The sequence below is a fragment of the Pelecanus crispus genome, chromosome 10, assembly GCF_030463565.1.
Source record: "Pelecanus crispus isolate bPelCri1 chromosome 10, bPelCri1.pri, whole genome shotgun sequence".
In the NCBI taxonomy this organism is placed as follows: Eukaryota; Metazoa; Chordata; class Aves; order Pelecaniformes; family Pelecanidae; genus Pelecanus; species Pelecanus crispus.
The window spans coordinates 8,795,004-8,812,444 of record NC_134652.1 but is presented as its reverse complement, the minus strand read 5'-3'; the positions used below and the strand labels follow the sequence as shown (position 1 = coordinate 8,812,444).

General features: G+C 37.9%; 1 protein-coding gene across 2 annotated transcripts in view; it reads right to left on the bottom strand.

Moving 5' to 3' along the window:
- HSPA12A (heat shock protein family A (Hsp70) member 12A) overlaps positions 1–17,441 on the bottom strand; it is an 81,635-nt gene that overhangs the window by 30,282 nt on the left and 33,912 nt on the right. Inside the window, exons 1-5 of one of the 2 annotated variants that reach the window (XM_009483506.2) lie at positions 13,985–14,000; positions 12,037–12,122; positions 9,643–9,770; positions 2,943–3,129; positions 1,924–2,028 (exon numbers count right to left, since the gene is read on the bottom strand). In XM_009483506.2, the coding sequence (XP_009481781.2) occupies positions 1,924–2,028; positions 2,943–3,129; positions 9,643–9,770; positions 12,037–12,122; positions 13,985–14,000 (522 nt within the window). Of the gene's footprint in view, positions 1–1,923; positions 2,029–2,942; positions 3,130–9,642; positions 9,771–12,036; positions 12,123–13,984; positions 14,001–17,441 lie in introns of those variants that run through there. The other variant, XM_075717785.1, reaches the window with a different exon arrangement.

Below are 17,441 nucleotides of genomic sequence, written 5' to 3'. Positions count from 1 at the left end.
GTCTAATTAGTTTCAGCATGCACTCACAAATCACAGGGATTTATTTATTAACTTCAAGAAAGGATGTAGCCCTGAACAGGCAGCACAGCAAATATACAGGATTGTACCCAACAGCATTAATATTCACTAAGAATTTCCCCAGACTATGCACAGGTTCAAGTTGGTGACTCCACAATCAGCCCCACAATCTAGTTAAAGAAGTCTTTGACAAGATGAGAAATTTGAATTGTAACGGTAGGATTGTTTCTCTGTAGCCCTAAAGAATAGACTTGAGATCTCACAGAGAATAAATTAAACCCATTCAAAAAAGTAGGTTAGTTTGTAACAACGAGGCTGTTTTAAACAATGCTTGCTTGGATGAATATTCTGATTTGACCCAGCAACTACTATGCTTACATTGACATTATAGTGGCGCATTTGAAGCCAATGTGTACTTAACTCACATTTGACTGTTTACATGAGATTTTAAATCTCAAAAACTGTTTACTGGGGACATGTATTTCACAGGAGAATAGGAAATACAATCTTGTGACCCAAGAAGAATATTACAAGAAATGAGTATTGCAACATTTCGAACGGGAAATGGAAAATAAAATGCATTTTCCCTACCAACACCAGCCACAGTAGGAAAAAAAAAAAAAGGAGGGAAAAAAGGCAACGTGAATGGAGGCAGTCCATCAGAACACCAAATTAATTTACAAATTAAACACCTAACAGATGTCTGTCTTACTTTTTGGTTCTTCCTAATGCTTGTTTGATTTTCTGCATAAATGTGCATTCAGGATCAGGGCAATCAAATAACACCTCACAGCACAACAACATGAAATTCACCCCTGCAAAGGGTCAGCATAGGACGAAAATACCATAGCCTAATTGCAGCTCTTTGGCACGCATGCTACAGTTTAACTGTGTAAAACAGAATAAAGGAGTGTTGTGCAAGGGTACCTGAGTTGGTTTGGGTAATGGAGGCTATGTATCTGTGCTGGTGCAGAATTCTGCATAGGGTATATTACCCTACTGAACCTCTCAGTGCAATCAAGTGGCCTTTACACATCATTGCACTGGCATAATTACACTATTTCCACCAGGTTAGCCAGCTTGTACACCTCAGCAGGTCATCTTTGTACAGACTTACAGTGAGATTCAAGTCACCAAATTATAAATGAGCTTTTAATAATCTTTCCATTACAAAATGAATCCAGCTCATAGAATCATAGAATCATTTACGTTGGAAAAGACCTTTAAGATCATCCAGTCCAACCATTAACCTAAGATTACCAAGTCCACCATTAAACCAATTAAGGGTAGAGTAGCAATTTCATGTTTCCTGGTTTGGTGGCTGGATTATTTATAATGAAAGTAAAAACTAGGAATCGTTAAGATTGGAAAGGACCTCTAAGACTTCCCTGTGCTTAATCAATGAAGACAAAGTCAGGTTGGGCCAGGAGACATCAGTAGGTGCCCATCCTATTGCATTTAACAGTGCCAACTCTCTAACATGGCAGAGAACCTTGCGTGAACACAGAACAATCCATCGTCACAGCAGCAGAAGTGTAGGGGATGAGGACAGGACCCAGTCTCAAATTCAATTCCTGAGCTTCTGCACTTTTAAATTTTATTTTCAAATCAATGTTTTTTTAATGAAAAAAAGCAGTAGAAAATATTCAAGCTAGTAAGACGATATTCAGAACTCTGCATCACAGTGATACACTTACACTCTTATTGAATCAAGCTTCCCCTGTGCACGGGGAAATCACTTCAGGCTATTGTGAGCTCTCCAGAGTCCACAGCCTGCCTGGAGTTTCTACAGCTGCCTTGCTTTGTTTACATCAAATACTACTGAGGTCAAAGCTTGGCAAGGTTAGCAATGTTAAGCTTACAGTTATAAATACAGAATATCTAGATAAGGAAGCATTACCCTACCTTTAATGCCTGTTCCTTAAAGAATTGCAGAGCGTAAGCAAATATCTCAAGTGCTTTTACTTTTTTGCCATTTGCAGCTGTCAGGTCTGTCTCCATGGTAAGATTCTACATGAAAGAAAATAATTGGAAGTTATTAAAAGGAAAAAGTAAACTTGAAATTAATTCCCGCTGCTTGAGGAAAGGGAATTCTTCTTTATCCACCTGGCTAGGAAGAAGTGACAAAATTGTTCTGAAGAGGATCTAACTCATCACTTGAATTTCCTGGAGCATGACGTTTGCTGCTTATTTTAGACTTCATTTTTAAACACCTATCATGTCTACAAATAACTGCAGGCACTGAGAGAAATACAGACTAACTATTAAATAATTACAACAAATGTATTTGTAATTAATTGCAACAAAGCTGCATATACAAGGTATTTAATCCAAGTTAAGAGTTAAAAGCATAGATTTTTGGCTCCCCACCAACACATGAAACCAGAAAACACCTCAATACAGAAAGTACTGGCCAAGTCCCAAAACTCTAGAATGGCTTAGTTTAGAGACAAAAATATAATCAGTAGGAATAATGTCAAATTAACAGCATGATTTGCACTTGCAGTTTTGACAATGAACTCTGGGTAAATTTGGTCCTCTGCACTAGAGTTCACTATGGCTCTTACATTCTACTTCTGCTTTCTGAGTAACTTTATAGAACAAACTGACCTCATGGAGACTCCCTAGACAGCTATGAATTTCACCCAGGAAAATTAGGACATGAACATCTAAGCAAAGCAGATATTGAACTTCTAAGATCTTGAAAGAAGGCTGGCAAAAATACACTTGCCAAATGGAATGAGAAGCAAAATGAATCATAATGTTAACTGAAAAGTTTAATTTATTTTATTTACTCTCTAAACTTAGAAATAGAGCTGCTTCACATCTAGTTCACAATCTTTAGGCAAAATCTAGCGCTGCCCACAGGAAGATGATTTGAGTAGCAAAGGCACAATTATCCAAGAGAGTTGGTTATTACTTACACCGGTGGTATGTAGCTTCATCTTAAACTTTTCAAAATACAACCAGTGCTTTGATTCAGTGGGATCCAGGTCATGGTAGAAATCTCTTGCTGCATACCCAAAGCTATGAAACTTTCTCTCTGGTGTTAGGAGGATAGTAGTTGGTGTCTTCTGATTGGATACGCCTGGATCTCCACCTTCCCATCGTCTATCCAACAAATAAAACAGCTTCAGAAAGTGATACTAATGTTTAGAGCAGCAGAAAACAATAGTATATCGTGAGAAGAACAAACTGGTGGCAGGTTGCACAGACTGCTTTCCTGTCCAAAGATACTAATTTCAATCCTTATAATACCAAAGCCAAGTGTTTTTATCCAAGAAAAGAGGACTGTAATTTTAATTTCAGACAATTAAATAAATTTTGCAGTTAGTTGTATAATTTTTAAGGACATAATCATACTCTGTCTTTGACAGGAATACAGGTTCCTTAAAGTAAACTACACACAATTAACAAGGAAACAGTATTACACGTACATTTTCAAATTAAACATACATATGCCATAAATATTGTAAGAAAAAAAAAATCAATTAATTATCCAAGAGCACTACAAATGAAAACCCAAATCCTCAAAATGGCCTACCTAATTGTCAATCAGACTTCATGCATGCTTAGTTGTATGGGATATTTCTCCCCATTTTGAAATAGAGACCTGTTTAAGTCAGCTGAACACCACTGCGGAGAAGTCGATTAAAACCCTGTTTCTGTCACAGAATGCTCTCTGAAGCAAGACAAGCCAGTTCCACAACACCTCTTCACCTGCCTAATTTCCCGGACACCTGAAACTCTGAAGACATGTCTGCAGATGTTGAGCGCTCTGCGTTGCACTCTCTACTCCCCTGAAGTTGATGGATTTTGTGTTTTAAACGCCCAAAATGCTGTAAAAATTTTAGTCTGTCAAAAATAAAGCAGACTCCCCCAACCTCCAAGTACCTTACAGGCACCAAAACATTTCCCTCATCACCATCCATTAAAACAGTGAATAAAACTATCCTATCTTATCAAAATTGTGAAGTTATCTTCAGGAAGACCCAAGAACCACAAAGGTATTAAGGCAAAAGCAACACAAGGCTTCTTTCACAGAATGGATAAGGAAATAAGTAAGAACATCAAATATGGGAACAACCATTAAGTGCAGCAGGAACTGGGGGAGTATGGGGGGCCAGCAAGGTCAGACAGGAGAAAGGTGTACCACAGAGACAGCTGCGAGCATTCCTGTCTTCTCCTCACTCCTCCATCACAAAAAAAGCAGAACGGAAGAACAAGAAACTCGCATTACTGTTCCCCCTCACCCCATACACACGTACTTTCAGCATGGGAAACAAACACTTACCAGACACATTTTCTTAAAAAAGCATCAGTGGAAAATCTGCTTTATGCTATCAGACATAATCGTAATGCAGCTCAAACAGGAGCCAAGTTAAGATCACACAGGCAACTGCATTCATTATTAAACCACATGTTGATTGTTTTTTTCTAAAGATAGCAAAACACACTTCCATAATATATTACTGCCGAAGTCCTTGTTCTGAAGCACAAAAAGATTGCCTGGCTCTGTGGTACTTGTTTATGTGACGTAGGAAGATCATGCAGAAAAAAATCTTCTTTTCCATTTCACTCTCAGAAAGAGTTGAACCAATTGAAAATTAATTGACCTCCAGACCAAGGCAGACAACTGACATGGAGAATTTCAATCTAAGGGGTTAATACTTGGCAAAGTAACAAGGAACAGGAGCTTCTAAAGTGCTGGGAACCCTTCAGACGATTCAACTAAATCAAACAGAGCAAAATCTGCCCCTTTTTGCACCAGCAGCAGCAATGGCAGGGAATCACCACATGTCTATGAATTTACTTCAGTACAGAGCGGGCAATTCCACCGCTCTGAAAGCAGGAACAGTATGATGAGAAGTGGATTGATTTCCACCTTCATCCACTCAGAAAAAACTTTGCTAAATCTCCCTAGTCCTGCTGCTCAGCCCCTAAGCTATTATCAGCTGGCAAGAGCTCTGCTCCAGGTCATTTCTTCTAACCTGCTGCTAGAAATGTACTTGGTCAACTCCAAAGTCTTTGAGTAGGTGTTACAGCAAACATATGGTTCCAATGTGAAGAGTTGGGATCCAACAGCCCATGAACAGAAAACACTGCCTCCTTCACCAGAATGTCAAATCCCCCACACCCGCTGCAAGCAGAGAGGAGACAGACTGGTATCATTTTCGCTTGGAATCATTAATGATTCATTCTGAGTCACCGGTGGGAAACTCCATAAATAGGATGTGGCTAACAACAACACTTCTTTATTTTTCATTATGGCTAGGCCCATTTTCTCTTTCCGGAATAAGTACACTTAAGGTGCAGTTTAAATGAAGACAAATTGATACTCAGTGGTATTGGCTGAAATTCTCAAAGTCATTCTCAAATTGGATGTTCCTTTCCTGATGAGTTTCTGACAGAAACTAGACACGGTAATTGCTCAGCAAGTTCTAAAGTTCTCAGCCTGTATTACTGTTCAGTCACAGAAAGAGCAATAAGGGAACAGAAGTGGAAGTCTGACTTTACCATTTGCAATCAGAGCTTTAAAAGTATTCCTGTGCAACATCTTTTCTAGAGAAAGGCAGCTGCAGACACAGGCATGTGCATGGTAACTCCTGACTGGGACACCTTCTCAGGTGGAGTCCTCGCCTCCCTCCAGTTACTGGAGGCTTCTGCAGTTTTCTTTCATGGTCCCAATACAGGCAAAATGATGGTAATAATGCTCCTCTTAGGGGAAAAAAACCAGAAATGCCTATTAAGAGCGTGGCCTAATACAAACCAGCAGTACTCTCTGAATGGTAGTGGTAGTGTTAGGTTAATGGTTGGACTCGATGATCTTAAGGGTCTTTCCCAGCCTAAATAATTCTAAATGCATGTGATGGATATTTTCTCAAAGCAGGGTCAGAGCTAAAAATCTATTCATGCAGAACCCAAGGCATATTTCTGCCTAAATTCAGACATATGAGACCAGTTCCTAGGCTGATATAAAATGAAGCAGCTCAACAGAGCAGTATAGACCCATTTATAGCCACAGAGGATCTGACTGTATATTAAAAGTGAAAATAGAGACAAGACGAAAGTTAGTGTGGAAAGGATCACATGATTATACTAAAGTTAAAGAAATGCCCTTCCTTACACATGAATCTGGCTAACAGAGCAAAGAGAGTCATCCATGCAGAGTGATGGGAATTTGATCTAGAGCTGCAGCATAACAGTCAAGGAAACGAAGCAGTGGGGTCATCAAAATGTAGCTGAACGCCGCCAGGACTGTGTATGCGGAAGAAAGGCAAGCATGTGTCTGCCAAGAATTACAATCAAACAGGGAAGAGATGGAAAAGGAAAAACCTGAAGGTTGAAGTAAAGTTACACTGAAAAAAGACCACGTTCTCCCTCCTTCTAAAGACAGGCTGCAATTTGTTTCATAATCACACGCGTTTTTCCATTTATTTTTTCTCCATTTGTAAAATACTTACATTCAGTTTGTTGCTATTTAACCAGCAGCCAAAACGTTTATAACTTCATGTAAGTACACATCAATCAATAGGAGTTTTGCAAAACTGTGCAAGACCTCGTGTATTGCCTTCAAAGGAGACATTATTAACTCATTCTACGGCACCAAACTGTCTTTCATAATGGCTCTGGCACTGCCTTGCCCGCTGAAGTGCTTGCTGAACTCATGGCAAGGCTGTTCATATGCATTTACTCAGAGTCTCAAGGTATGAAGAAAATAGCACTCATTGAATCATATACTTCTACTCTGCAACAAGATCCTGAAGGTAACCACAACTATCTTTACAGAAGCCATGGGGAACTAGTAAGAGTTGACAGATGTGAAGTATTACCTAAAATTGATAAAACAGTAACCAACGTTATGCAATCAAGGTAAAGTCATTCATTGATCATCTAGAAACACACGCCCAACTCCAAACACATGCTTTAGTCTACTGAAGTGAGTGAGGCTACTCATACATTTAAAGCTAAATATATGCTGAACGAACTTTGTTAGGTCAATGCCTATAAATTCATTTTTTTTTAAGTACTGGGTCTCACAGCAAATAAACACAGACAGTCAAAAACATGACTTTGTCTACTAATTACACAAGTAGAATCACAGCTTTGCTGACACTACACTCAAACTTGGTACCAAAGCCCTGTGTGTTCACTCTTTTCTGAAGTAGGACCTTCTAAATAAACCCATCTTAGCCTTCATTGAGAAATTTACAGAAAAGCAGCTTTGTTAAAAGGCACTCAGAAATCTAAATGTCTGGAAAGGATCAACATTAAGGAGGGAAGGTGGAAAAAACGTTAGGAAGCAAAGAGGACCATGCATCATTGGTATGCTTTATTCTAATGTAAACATTCTCCAGTGCGGGTGGGAAGTTACATTTACTCTGCTGAAATATTTGTAAATTATCCTACATGTAAACCTCAAGGTATACTCATTTTGAACCTCTTAATACCTTCTGAATTACCTAAGCATTATTTTGATACATATACCACTTTTTTCATTGAATTTCATTATTTCATGTGCATTTATATATAAATATATACATAAATATATACATTATTTCATAATTCAGTTTCAGCTATATCTTCCCAAAAATCCTTCCTTGCCAGCAACATTTCTTTAGGGGGAAAAGAAATCACTCTTGGTATTAAAATATTTGCCATTGTCTGAAATACCTGTTGGAAATCTGAATTCCCGCCCACCCCCCCCAAAATATGTTCCTCCCTCCTTGCTGGAAATAGAGGAATTAATTTGTTTCATTTCTTTTTACTTCAGGATCTCATATAATATCTACGCAGGTCTGAAATCACAGTCATGCTACCATTATTGCATAAGGAGCAAAACATGGCATTTTGAACCATAAGAAGTAAAATGTCATTTAAGATTTGGAACATACTCTCAGCTGGCCACATAGCACCTATATTTCAGTGTTGCAGTGATCTACAGCAGGAAGTCTAGTACCCTGGAAGGAGAGCCTAGTCTGTAATTTACTGCAGTGTACTGTGAACCCAACAGCAAAATCAAGTCCTAAGGTAAAAATTTGAGTCCAAAGGGCTTAAAGGGCATCCCTAAAACCAGTAGGGATTTCACATAGTAAAATCTCCAGAGAGATTACAGGAACAAGACAGCATATAGAATTTAGGCTTGCTCAGATACAGCTTCAGAGACGTCTTCCCTCATTTCATGCAACTTCTTTAAGAAATTTGATTAATTATTCGCTGTCAAAAGAGAATAGGAATTGATAAACATGGTTTCCAACTCCACAACCCTGTAACCTGTCTGAGACAGCAACACAGGTCCTGTCCTTTGACTTCTAGTCTCATGCAGCTTCCTGGGCCGTTTGCTGAACAATATAGGTGGATGGGATGCAGAAACGGCCTTGAAGCATTACTTGTCTGTACTGAACATGGTAGGTGTCTTTGTAACTGGATGGCCCAATACCATTCCAAAATTCACGTCCCATTAGACAGTATTTCACATCACCCAGTTGCATTAGATCTCTGAAATACTTTGCAACCATATACAAACCAACTATGCAGACTGACTGCACAATCAATACTGTCTGCTGAGATTTAGAGAGATGCATTCAGACAGCACCTTTGATTAGAAAAATTACAGTATATCACACTGCACTACCGCAAGTTAGTCTTTTTGCCCTTTTGTTCTCAGTATTACAGTGCTACAAACAGTACATTACCTATTGCTGTAACAGCAGCTTTGTTTAGAAGAACCTCTATGGCTAAGCTTTTCATACATACCTTGTTTATGTCTGAAATTATCTATATATTGGTCCAGTTACAATATAGTAGTTTTAAAGGTACTTTAATAAGAATTGTATAGGGTTTTAGTTTTTAAAAAAATCTTTAAAAAAAATAAAAAACATTATAAAAATGGTTGGTAGGGCAATCCTTTCATGTACCTGCCATAATAGTTTTTGCATTTGTGATTGCATTAGGTTTATATGCATAGATTTATATTGCGTTGATTTAATCAAGAAATAAAAAAATAACCCCCCTACATAACCGCATCTAAAATCTGTCCCTTACACACATATAATACAGCACAGATTTCACATAAAACCTTAATTTTCACATTCATGTCTTTTGTCTGCTTATTTCCCAGTATTGCTCGTTCATTATCAAAGACTTGATTAAAATTTAATGCTAAAAAGCTTAAATCAGCCAAATGAACTACCAGTTTCTGGGTGCAAGTAACTAAGTGTTGTACACACAACTGTATACAAGCATGATTCCAGGGGATGGGCAGCTGCTGGGAAATGTCATGACCCTTAATAAATGTGTAGTTTATCTCAATCTCTGAGATAAGGGCATCCTGACTTAATAATTATCCCTGAACAATTCTAAATACTCACTGATCCCTTCTTTTACCCACGTCATCTTGTAAACTCAGCAAAATAACAGAGAGAGGAGGTGTTCACATTGATTATTAAAGCAAATTAGAATACAATAAGATGCAACAAAAAACCATAAACATAAGAAAGGAGTACACTATGGCAACACTAGACAAATTGAGACACTTCAGGCTCCTGTAGAAAATATCTATAGCTACTGCAGACAATCCATGTTATCACGATCGAAAACTAAATGCTGCATTGCAGACCTTACCTCATTACATGAATACATTCTGGTTCCTTGGTGAAGCTGTAGGCGTAGCCACTGGATGTTGTGCCAAAATCAATAGCCACAACAACATGAAATAACTGTTCTACAGCATCATCTGCATCAGAGTCCTTCTGTTAAATAGCAGAAGCAAAATAGACACTGAGTCACTGATTAGAATAATTGTAACCTGTCTTACCCTTCAGTATTTCTGCTCTCCAAGACATGCATATCTCTTCAGTGGAAATAAGGACTTCCCTAAAGCTGCATTTCTGACCAAAGTTGATACCAGAAAGCTGCACATGCCAATGGAAGTGGATATTCAATATGCAATTCAATATATTTGCTGGAGACTTTAATACCTAACTTTCTGAATCAAGAGTTTCCTTCATACTCATTTCTTGGAATAGCTATTATCCTGTATAATTAAAACTTAAGGCTAAACACTAGGTTATTTGGTTTGGGGCTGGGTTTTTTTTTTTTTTTTCCTTAAATTGATCTACTGAAGAATATGTTTATATCCATCAGTGTGGTACATTTGGGACTTATTTGGTGGGTTTAGGAGCCACCTATGTCATAACCTTGAACACGAGGTACTACTACCATTCAAAACTTGTGGAGACAGAACAACCCAAAACACAGCAGTAAGCTTTATATCCCACAATAATCTATTTATGAAGAATTTACATAACACTTGTTTTGTAAGCTCTATATGCATTATTTCCTCCTGCCTATGCTGAATGTGGAAAGCTGTTCAGCTGCTTATCGTGAATTTGAATCCTTCTCCCTGCCTTTTACCTGTAATTCTGCAATCCCTGAAAAGCACAGCCAAGGGCAATGTAGGAATGTTAACTAGAAGAGGTGGAAGGGTTATGGCCCAAATCATAATGACAAAATATAAAGCAAGGCATTGTACCACTCCCCAGTATGCTGTTGTCTGTCACAAATCCTGTATAAAAAAGCAGTAAGTAATGAACAGCAAGGAACTACTGTTCCCATGCTGATGGTGCCTAAAGCACTAACAGCTTAGCAAGACCAGAGGAGAACAAGCTGGAAACACTGGTGACAGGGCAATGTGCTACAGACTGCTAGACAGTGGCTGCTAGACACCCATCTGCACACACATCATTTTGGCAAAATCACCATGGAACAGACCTGTTGACCTATTACTGTACAGGTCATGTCTAAATCCTCCACCACTGGTGCTCAGCCTGTACCTTCAATAACATTTTGAAGCAATTGTTGCTAACTTTTACAGAAGAACTGCCAAATATCCCTACTCTGTGAGCAGCATTCCACCATCTTCCTCACATATCTCTGTTATCTCAATGCCTGCTACTGCCAGCACCTTTCTATTGTACCGCTACATTTTCTAAGATTATCCCATTAGGCCTGCTACTTAAAATGGAGAAACAAGAGTAATAAGGTTTGGTCTCAAATAATGAAATACTTGTTTGGATTTTCCAAATAGATCTTTTCAACTAGAGCAATATGTTATTTATATGTCTTCCTCAAAGGGTTTAAGGAGCAAATCTAACTGAAAGAGGATATAAATTTGTCAGTACGACAGAAGTAAAAGGGGGAAGTTCTAGAATATATGGAGAAAGAAGGGAATAAAAGCAAAAATTTATGAGAGAGAACTCTGGAAATCCTGAAGAGGAATGTCATACAACTCTCAACTTGATTCAGAAAGCTAAGGAAGAAATCTGACAAGAGCGTTCTGAACACGATCCCTTGCAACATCAAGAAATACACTGTGCATATACTGTGTTATAGATGGTGCAGATGATCTTAAAAACAGATGGGACTTAGTTTTAATGGGAGTTTGTCAACAAAATGAACATGATGTGCATGAGGTTAAAACACACTATCTTTATGGGACATTTGCTTGCTTCCAAAAGCTTACAGAAGTGGCTATTTTCCTTAAGAAACTAAAACATTCCTATTTTGAGCCTCTCTCTCTCTCTCTCTCTGTGTTGGAGGAGATTCTTTTCTCTGAGAATTCAGATTTTACTGTTGAATATCATACATATCCTTCTTTTTTTCTGAACAGAATGAGACTTTTCAGGGGCTGCCTAAACAAATCAGTGATAAAGACAGGGACAGAACTTGGGAACCCTAAGGATCAAGAAGCCCCTGTGTTTGATATAAAAATATGCAGTAGCAAATCTATCAGCTCAGCAAGTAGACAAAAAAAAAAAGGCAAAACCGGGACCCCAATGAAATGAATGACAGCTCTGTCACTAATTCCAGTGCAACCAAGGTTTCACTTAAGACTATGGATAGCATAAAAGGGATCACTATATGAGGAAATGACAACTTTCTAAAGAAATTATGTCCCACCGAACAGGCAAGAGAAAGTAATGTCAACATACAGTATGTTAAGAGTACATTTCTTACCACAATATGTGATGGAGACAGTGGAGTTATTCCAGGGTCTCCCAGACTTTTGGCTGGTGATGAGTAAGCAGATGTGGAAACTGCATCTGAAAGGAAACAAAAATTCTTCAGTGTCAGTAAGCAGAATGAGTAGGATAGGACAGTTGCTTTGCATCCTGCTACACTATTTTCCTGTTGTAACAAATCTGCTAAAAAAGCAAGCAAATTCCACAGCTGCCACGTAAAATATATTTTTTGCCCTTACAGCATGCTAAGACACAACAACTGCAGTTTTGGTTTTAAAATGTGTCTGACCTTAATGACTAACTTCCATTCTTTTGCCTATTACGTTGCCATGTATAATTGTAAAAGTCTAAATATATTCAGAAGTCATAGTTGATACAAGCTGCTTGAACACTATACACTCACGTTAATGGCCTAAGATTTAAATGTGTGAATGCAGAAACTAAACAGAAGTTGTGAGATCAAAAAAGACAGACTCATTTTAAGAGCAAAAGAGGAGTTGATATCAATTTGGCAATGCAGTAAGAATAAGTTGCAATTACTCCATCATGAACCTTTATTCTGAAACTTTCTCAATACTGTCTCTGGTTTTATTCTTCAATACACTCTGCACTGAAACATCTTGCAGCTGTTAATATTACTGCAGGACAGAATCCAGCTGGGAAAAAGGAAAGTATTATTAACAAATCATCAAAGAAATATTTCTACCCTGCATACAATACTGAAATTTTGTTTAAAGGAACATACCAAATGAATTACAAATACTGTAATGCACTATTTGTATTTTTCCTTCATCATTGATGACAGAAAAGGAAATGGTTTATTAAAATAATTATGCACTGATGACTCAGACGGATTTATATATAATATATTCTCTTATGAAAAATCCAATAGTTTATCAAAAGGGAATATAGAAAAGGTGCCACACACCCTGTCCATACTGATATCCCTCTGCCCCCAAATTTAAGCCTTGAGCTTACTAAATTCTCTTCTGCAGAATACAAGCTAATTAGATATTAAGCAGAATTAATTAATAAGTCTTTAAAGATTACAAACCATAATAGATATCAAATAATACAGTTAAACACATTTTTATCACCTACTTGGATGTATCACACAATAAAATGCATACTTATGTAAAGCATGTAATTCCTAGACATGACTGACAAGTCAGAGCATTATTCTAAGATGACACAGGAGCTGCTCTCCAAGAAAAGACCTTAGAACTATTTAATGGAGAATCCTGTTGTTCCTGGTAATCAAATATGTATTGTTTCCCAGGGAAGATGCAAAAACTCTGCAGTAGGCAACTACGGGATAATCTGCCCACAGGAAAAAAAATCTTCCTCCAAATCTTAATATTGCTCTTGTAACAACGTTTATTTCTGTTCAAGTTATAATACGCATGTTCAGCCTGATCTTCAGAAGCATTTGCAGCAGCAGCAAAATATTCACATTTCCTATACAAGTTCTTCAAGAACATAGTATGTTACTCCTCTTGTGGTAAAGTACAAAAAGCCACAGGCCAAATGTGACAAGCACAGACTCTGCTCGGTTTGCTGAGATATATTTGGATCAGATGCTGTTATCAGCCTCAGATGCTGTTATCAGCCTCCTTTCTGCAATTTCTTCCTCTTTTCAAAACAGATTATTTTTTGCACCATTAACATGGCATTTTTCGTAGACTTGAAGAACAATATTTCAGCACAGGAAAAAAATGGAATTAGTAACAGAACAGGCTCCTTGCATCCTGCTGTCGCTCCTGACTGGACCAGAACCACCCGCTGCCTGAGCAAACCAGGACATCGCAATACTGACCCAGCACTTTGGAAAACGGTCCATTTCCCCCACTTAGGATGTTGGCTTTGGAGCACAAAAATGTAGACATCAAATCACTATCTATGTGTTTTCAGTGTTTCTCTTTGTTACTAATTCTTTTCATTACCTGTTTCAGCACTCATGTTTCAGCGATTTATTTTCCAGCCTGTCTTCAGTTATCAGCCTGGGTGCACCTTGAGAAGTTATTTATAGCTGTATATGCAACTCAAAAAATCCTGTGTGACAGTATACACATTTTTTTGTCCCTCAGAGAGCAGTGGTTAAATAACCAGTGTAGTACAATATTCATAGTCATCCACTGAACCTGTGCTAACTTGGGTGGTGTTCTATCAAGAATTTATTCAACTCAATTAACTTGTGATAACCCAGAGGTATAAAATGTATACAAGGACACTCACTGTATCCACAAGTATAAAGATATTTGCTAACAAATAAAAAATGTTAAGCAGAGATCAGAGGACTGTCTTAGCTACCCATAGAAAATACCACTTAAAAAAGAAAACTGATGTAGAAATTTTCATCGAAAATCTTTAAAATAAATTGCCCATTTCAGTTTCAGAATGCTCATTAGCAAGGTCAGACCAAACCTAGGTAAAATAGTTTAGCCCACGTTCTGTGAAAAAGAGAAGTGAATGTAACCCATGCGGCATTTTCAGGTGGTTATTGCAAGTTCTTGTGTGTTTCTTTCATCTTAAATGAAGTTTGCAGAAAGTAGATGGTGTCTTTTGGTTTCCTTTTGCTGGTGAGGTGCAGGAAATCAATATTATCCACAAAACGAGTGAAGGGATGAACCTGGGCTTGTTTTTTGATAGTCTTAACAATAACGTTAAAAACTTAAATTATCTTAGAAAGCTTGATAGCATACTGGAAAAGTAATTCCTCCAGTCAAACTGTAATAATGATGGGAGGCAATGTAAAAGCACAAACGGAAAAGGTCAAAGTTGTAACAAGGAACATGTCTTATTTTTAGAATTATTCCAAAGAATTGGGAGATTTTTGACTTAGGAAATCACTCTGATGAATACCAGTTCTTTGGATGACCAATTATTATGAAGGGGTATCAGGAAACTTGGATTTGTATCAGAGATTAGCTATGGCTGTATTCACAGAAGGGAAGTGTGTTGCAGTCTTCAACAAACCAGCTGGATGCCTACTGACATTTTAAAACAAAGAACTGTGATTCCATTGATGGTAATAGCAGTGGTGTCATTGATTTCAGTAGAAACAGAAGGTTCTTACTTCTGATATGAAACATGGGATCTTTTCAGTGTGCATAAGAATATTTTAAGTGTCTTTTTTGTATTTGCTTCCCTCTGTCTCTATTTTTTTTTTGTTGTTCTATAATTATTTTCAAAGGCCATCTTTGTATTTGCAGTAAAATGCTCTAGGTTGTCATGTTACATTTGGAAGCTGTGACATTTTCTGCTTAATGCAAAGCAACGTCTCAGCAATAGGAAGAGCTGAATAAGGTTTTCTTCATCAATTCAGAAGTTGCCAGCTAATAGCAATATGGTAAACCCTTCCTTTCCTGTTGTGCAAACATCATTAGCAAGCTTTGCTTGCAGCAAAACTATTATTGATGCTCAAAATGATATACAATGATTTGAATGAAAAATTATGGTTTTAATTCCATTCTTTTATTGCCATATTTCACTCAGTACATTCTTCTTTTTTTTTTTTTTTTTTTTTTTGTAATCCAGAGATATTGCCTGAATGGAAAATGAAAAATTTGGCCAAGATTTTGGTATGACCAGCAACCGGAGTGAGATCATAGCTACATACAGCAATCACTCTCACCAGCTGCTGGATGGATGGAAATTCCAGAAAAATGGCTATCAGATATGGGCAAGTGTTTGATCTGTGAAAGTGATCAGTATGCTTGCAGTAAATTCAGTTAACTTGGATTTATTGGACTCATAAAGATCGGCTGCAATAGTGGCATACAGTCTAATGCATCCGGACTTACCCTGTGCATCTGGTTCATCGGCCTACGAGTAACTGAGAGGCTGAATGGATTTGGCATATGGAACAGTGGATATGAATTATACAAATCAAAAAGCATTATTACAGCTTTCCATTTGAGGCAGGATGGTGTACTGCAGGTGTTCTCAGTTGGGAGTCTGGGAAAGCCTGGAAAAGGGTGTGGTATCCGGGTCTTTCCAGTGGGTCCTCAAGCTCAGCCAGAGGCTCAGATCTGCACAATCAATGGAATTCATTGCATTGTACATTATGGATTGAATAAAATGACTTATTATTGTGAAAGCACTTCTTAAAATGCTAGAAGTATGATCTGGGAAATAGGGAATAGTATCGATTCTTTTGTTGATTCAGAAAATCATGAGAATAGTTTAACTAGCAAGTGTTGGGTTTGTGGCCACCCCTGCAGAACAGAAATAGAAATGAACTTAAGATACATTGATTGGGATATAGCATACACACTAGTGTTCAGGCATGTTCCTACAGAGAGATGATATCATAGTGATGCTGCCTCTTTTTTGGTTTGCAAAACAGCTGTAGGAGATCCAGACCACGATGAGTCCCTTTCACCATCCCTTGGAATTGAGGTCTGGGAAGGTTCAGGAAGTGCACTTCTCTCCCGGCCAGGCCTTCTCTTTTGTAGGCATGACTCTAAAGTACTGCAGAATGTGCCTGAAAAGGTCCATGTTGGGGTTTCTGATTGCAAACTGCGTGCTTGATACCTTATTTCTTCTTCTTTTTTTTTTTTTAAGTTGTTTCTTTTCCATATGTGACATGAGACATATTCAGAAATTTCCCCCCTTCCCTGATCTGACTGCATTTCTGTGCTTTATGCTGCTGAGCAGCATATCCCGCTTCCTAAATTCCTGCTTTTATTTATCTTGTTAAATTCTTACTTAGAGACAATACAAGCTTGCAAAAACTTTAGCTTATCCGTTGTCTATGTTACTTAGGTTGCAGGCAACCTTCTGTTAGCAGAGAATCCACTGCTATGGCATGCCGCTTTGCTGTTGAAATGAACAATTTCCCTACAATGTGCAGCAGAAAATTTTGCTGATGCCTGGTGTAGCTGAATTTTATAAAGTTTTTAATAAAAGCTGAACTTCATAGAAAAGAGAAAAGTTTGTGTAGCTGCAGAAAAAAAAATTTTCTTTTAGTACCATCTTAATGACTTGTGACTGCAAGGTTTAGCAGTCATCTTTCCTAACGTAGGTTTAAGCCTGCTGTCTTAAAACTGATTATCTGGGACCGTAGTGGTCCACGTCCAATACTTTCAGCGGTTCACTAAAACTCATTTATCCAGTCCTGAATAAGAATGCGTGGTGGGGGCTCCCAAATATTCAGAACAGACTGACAGTCTTCCAGAGAAGATCAGTTTCCATTAGCTGATCTTTCTAATTAAATAACGAGCTTGGTCCTGCTCTCTAGATCTATTAGAAGATCAGATTCAGCTGAACGCGCTCTTCGTGAAGTGTTCACACTACATCAGCTAAGTTTTTATAAATGCTGTGGACTTTGCTTTTACTCTGTATTCTGCGACACTTAAAGGTTAATCCTTCATTGCATTTTGTCATCAGCTAAGTTGG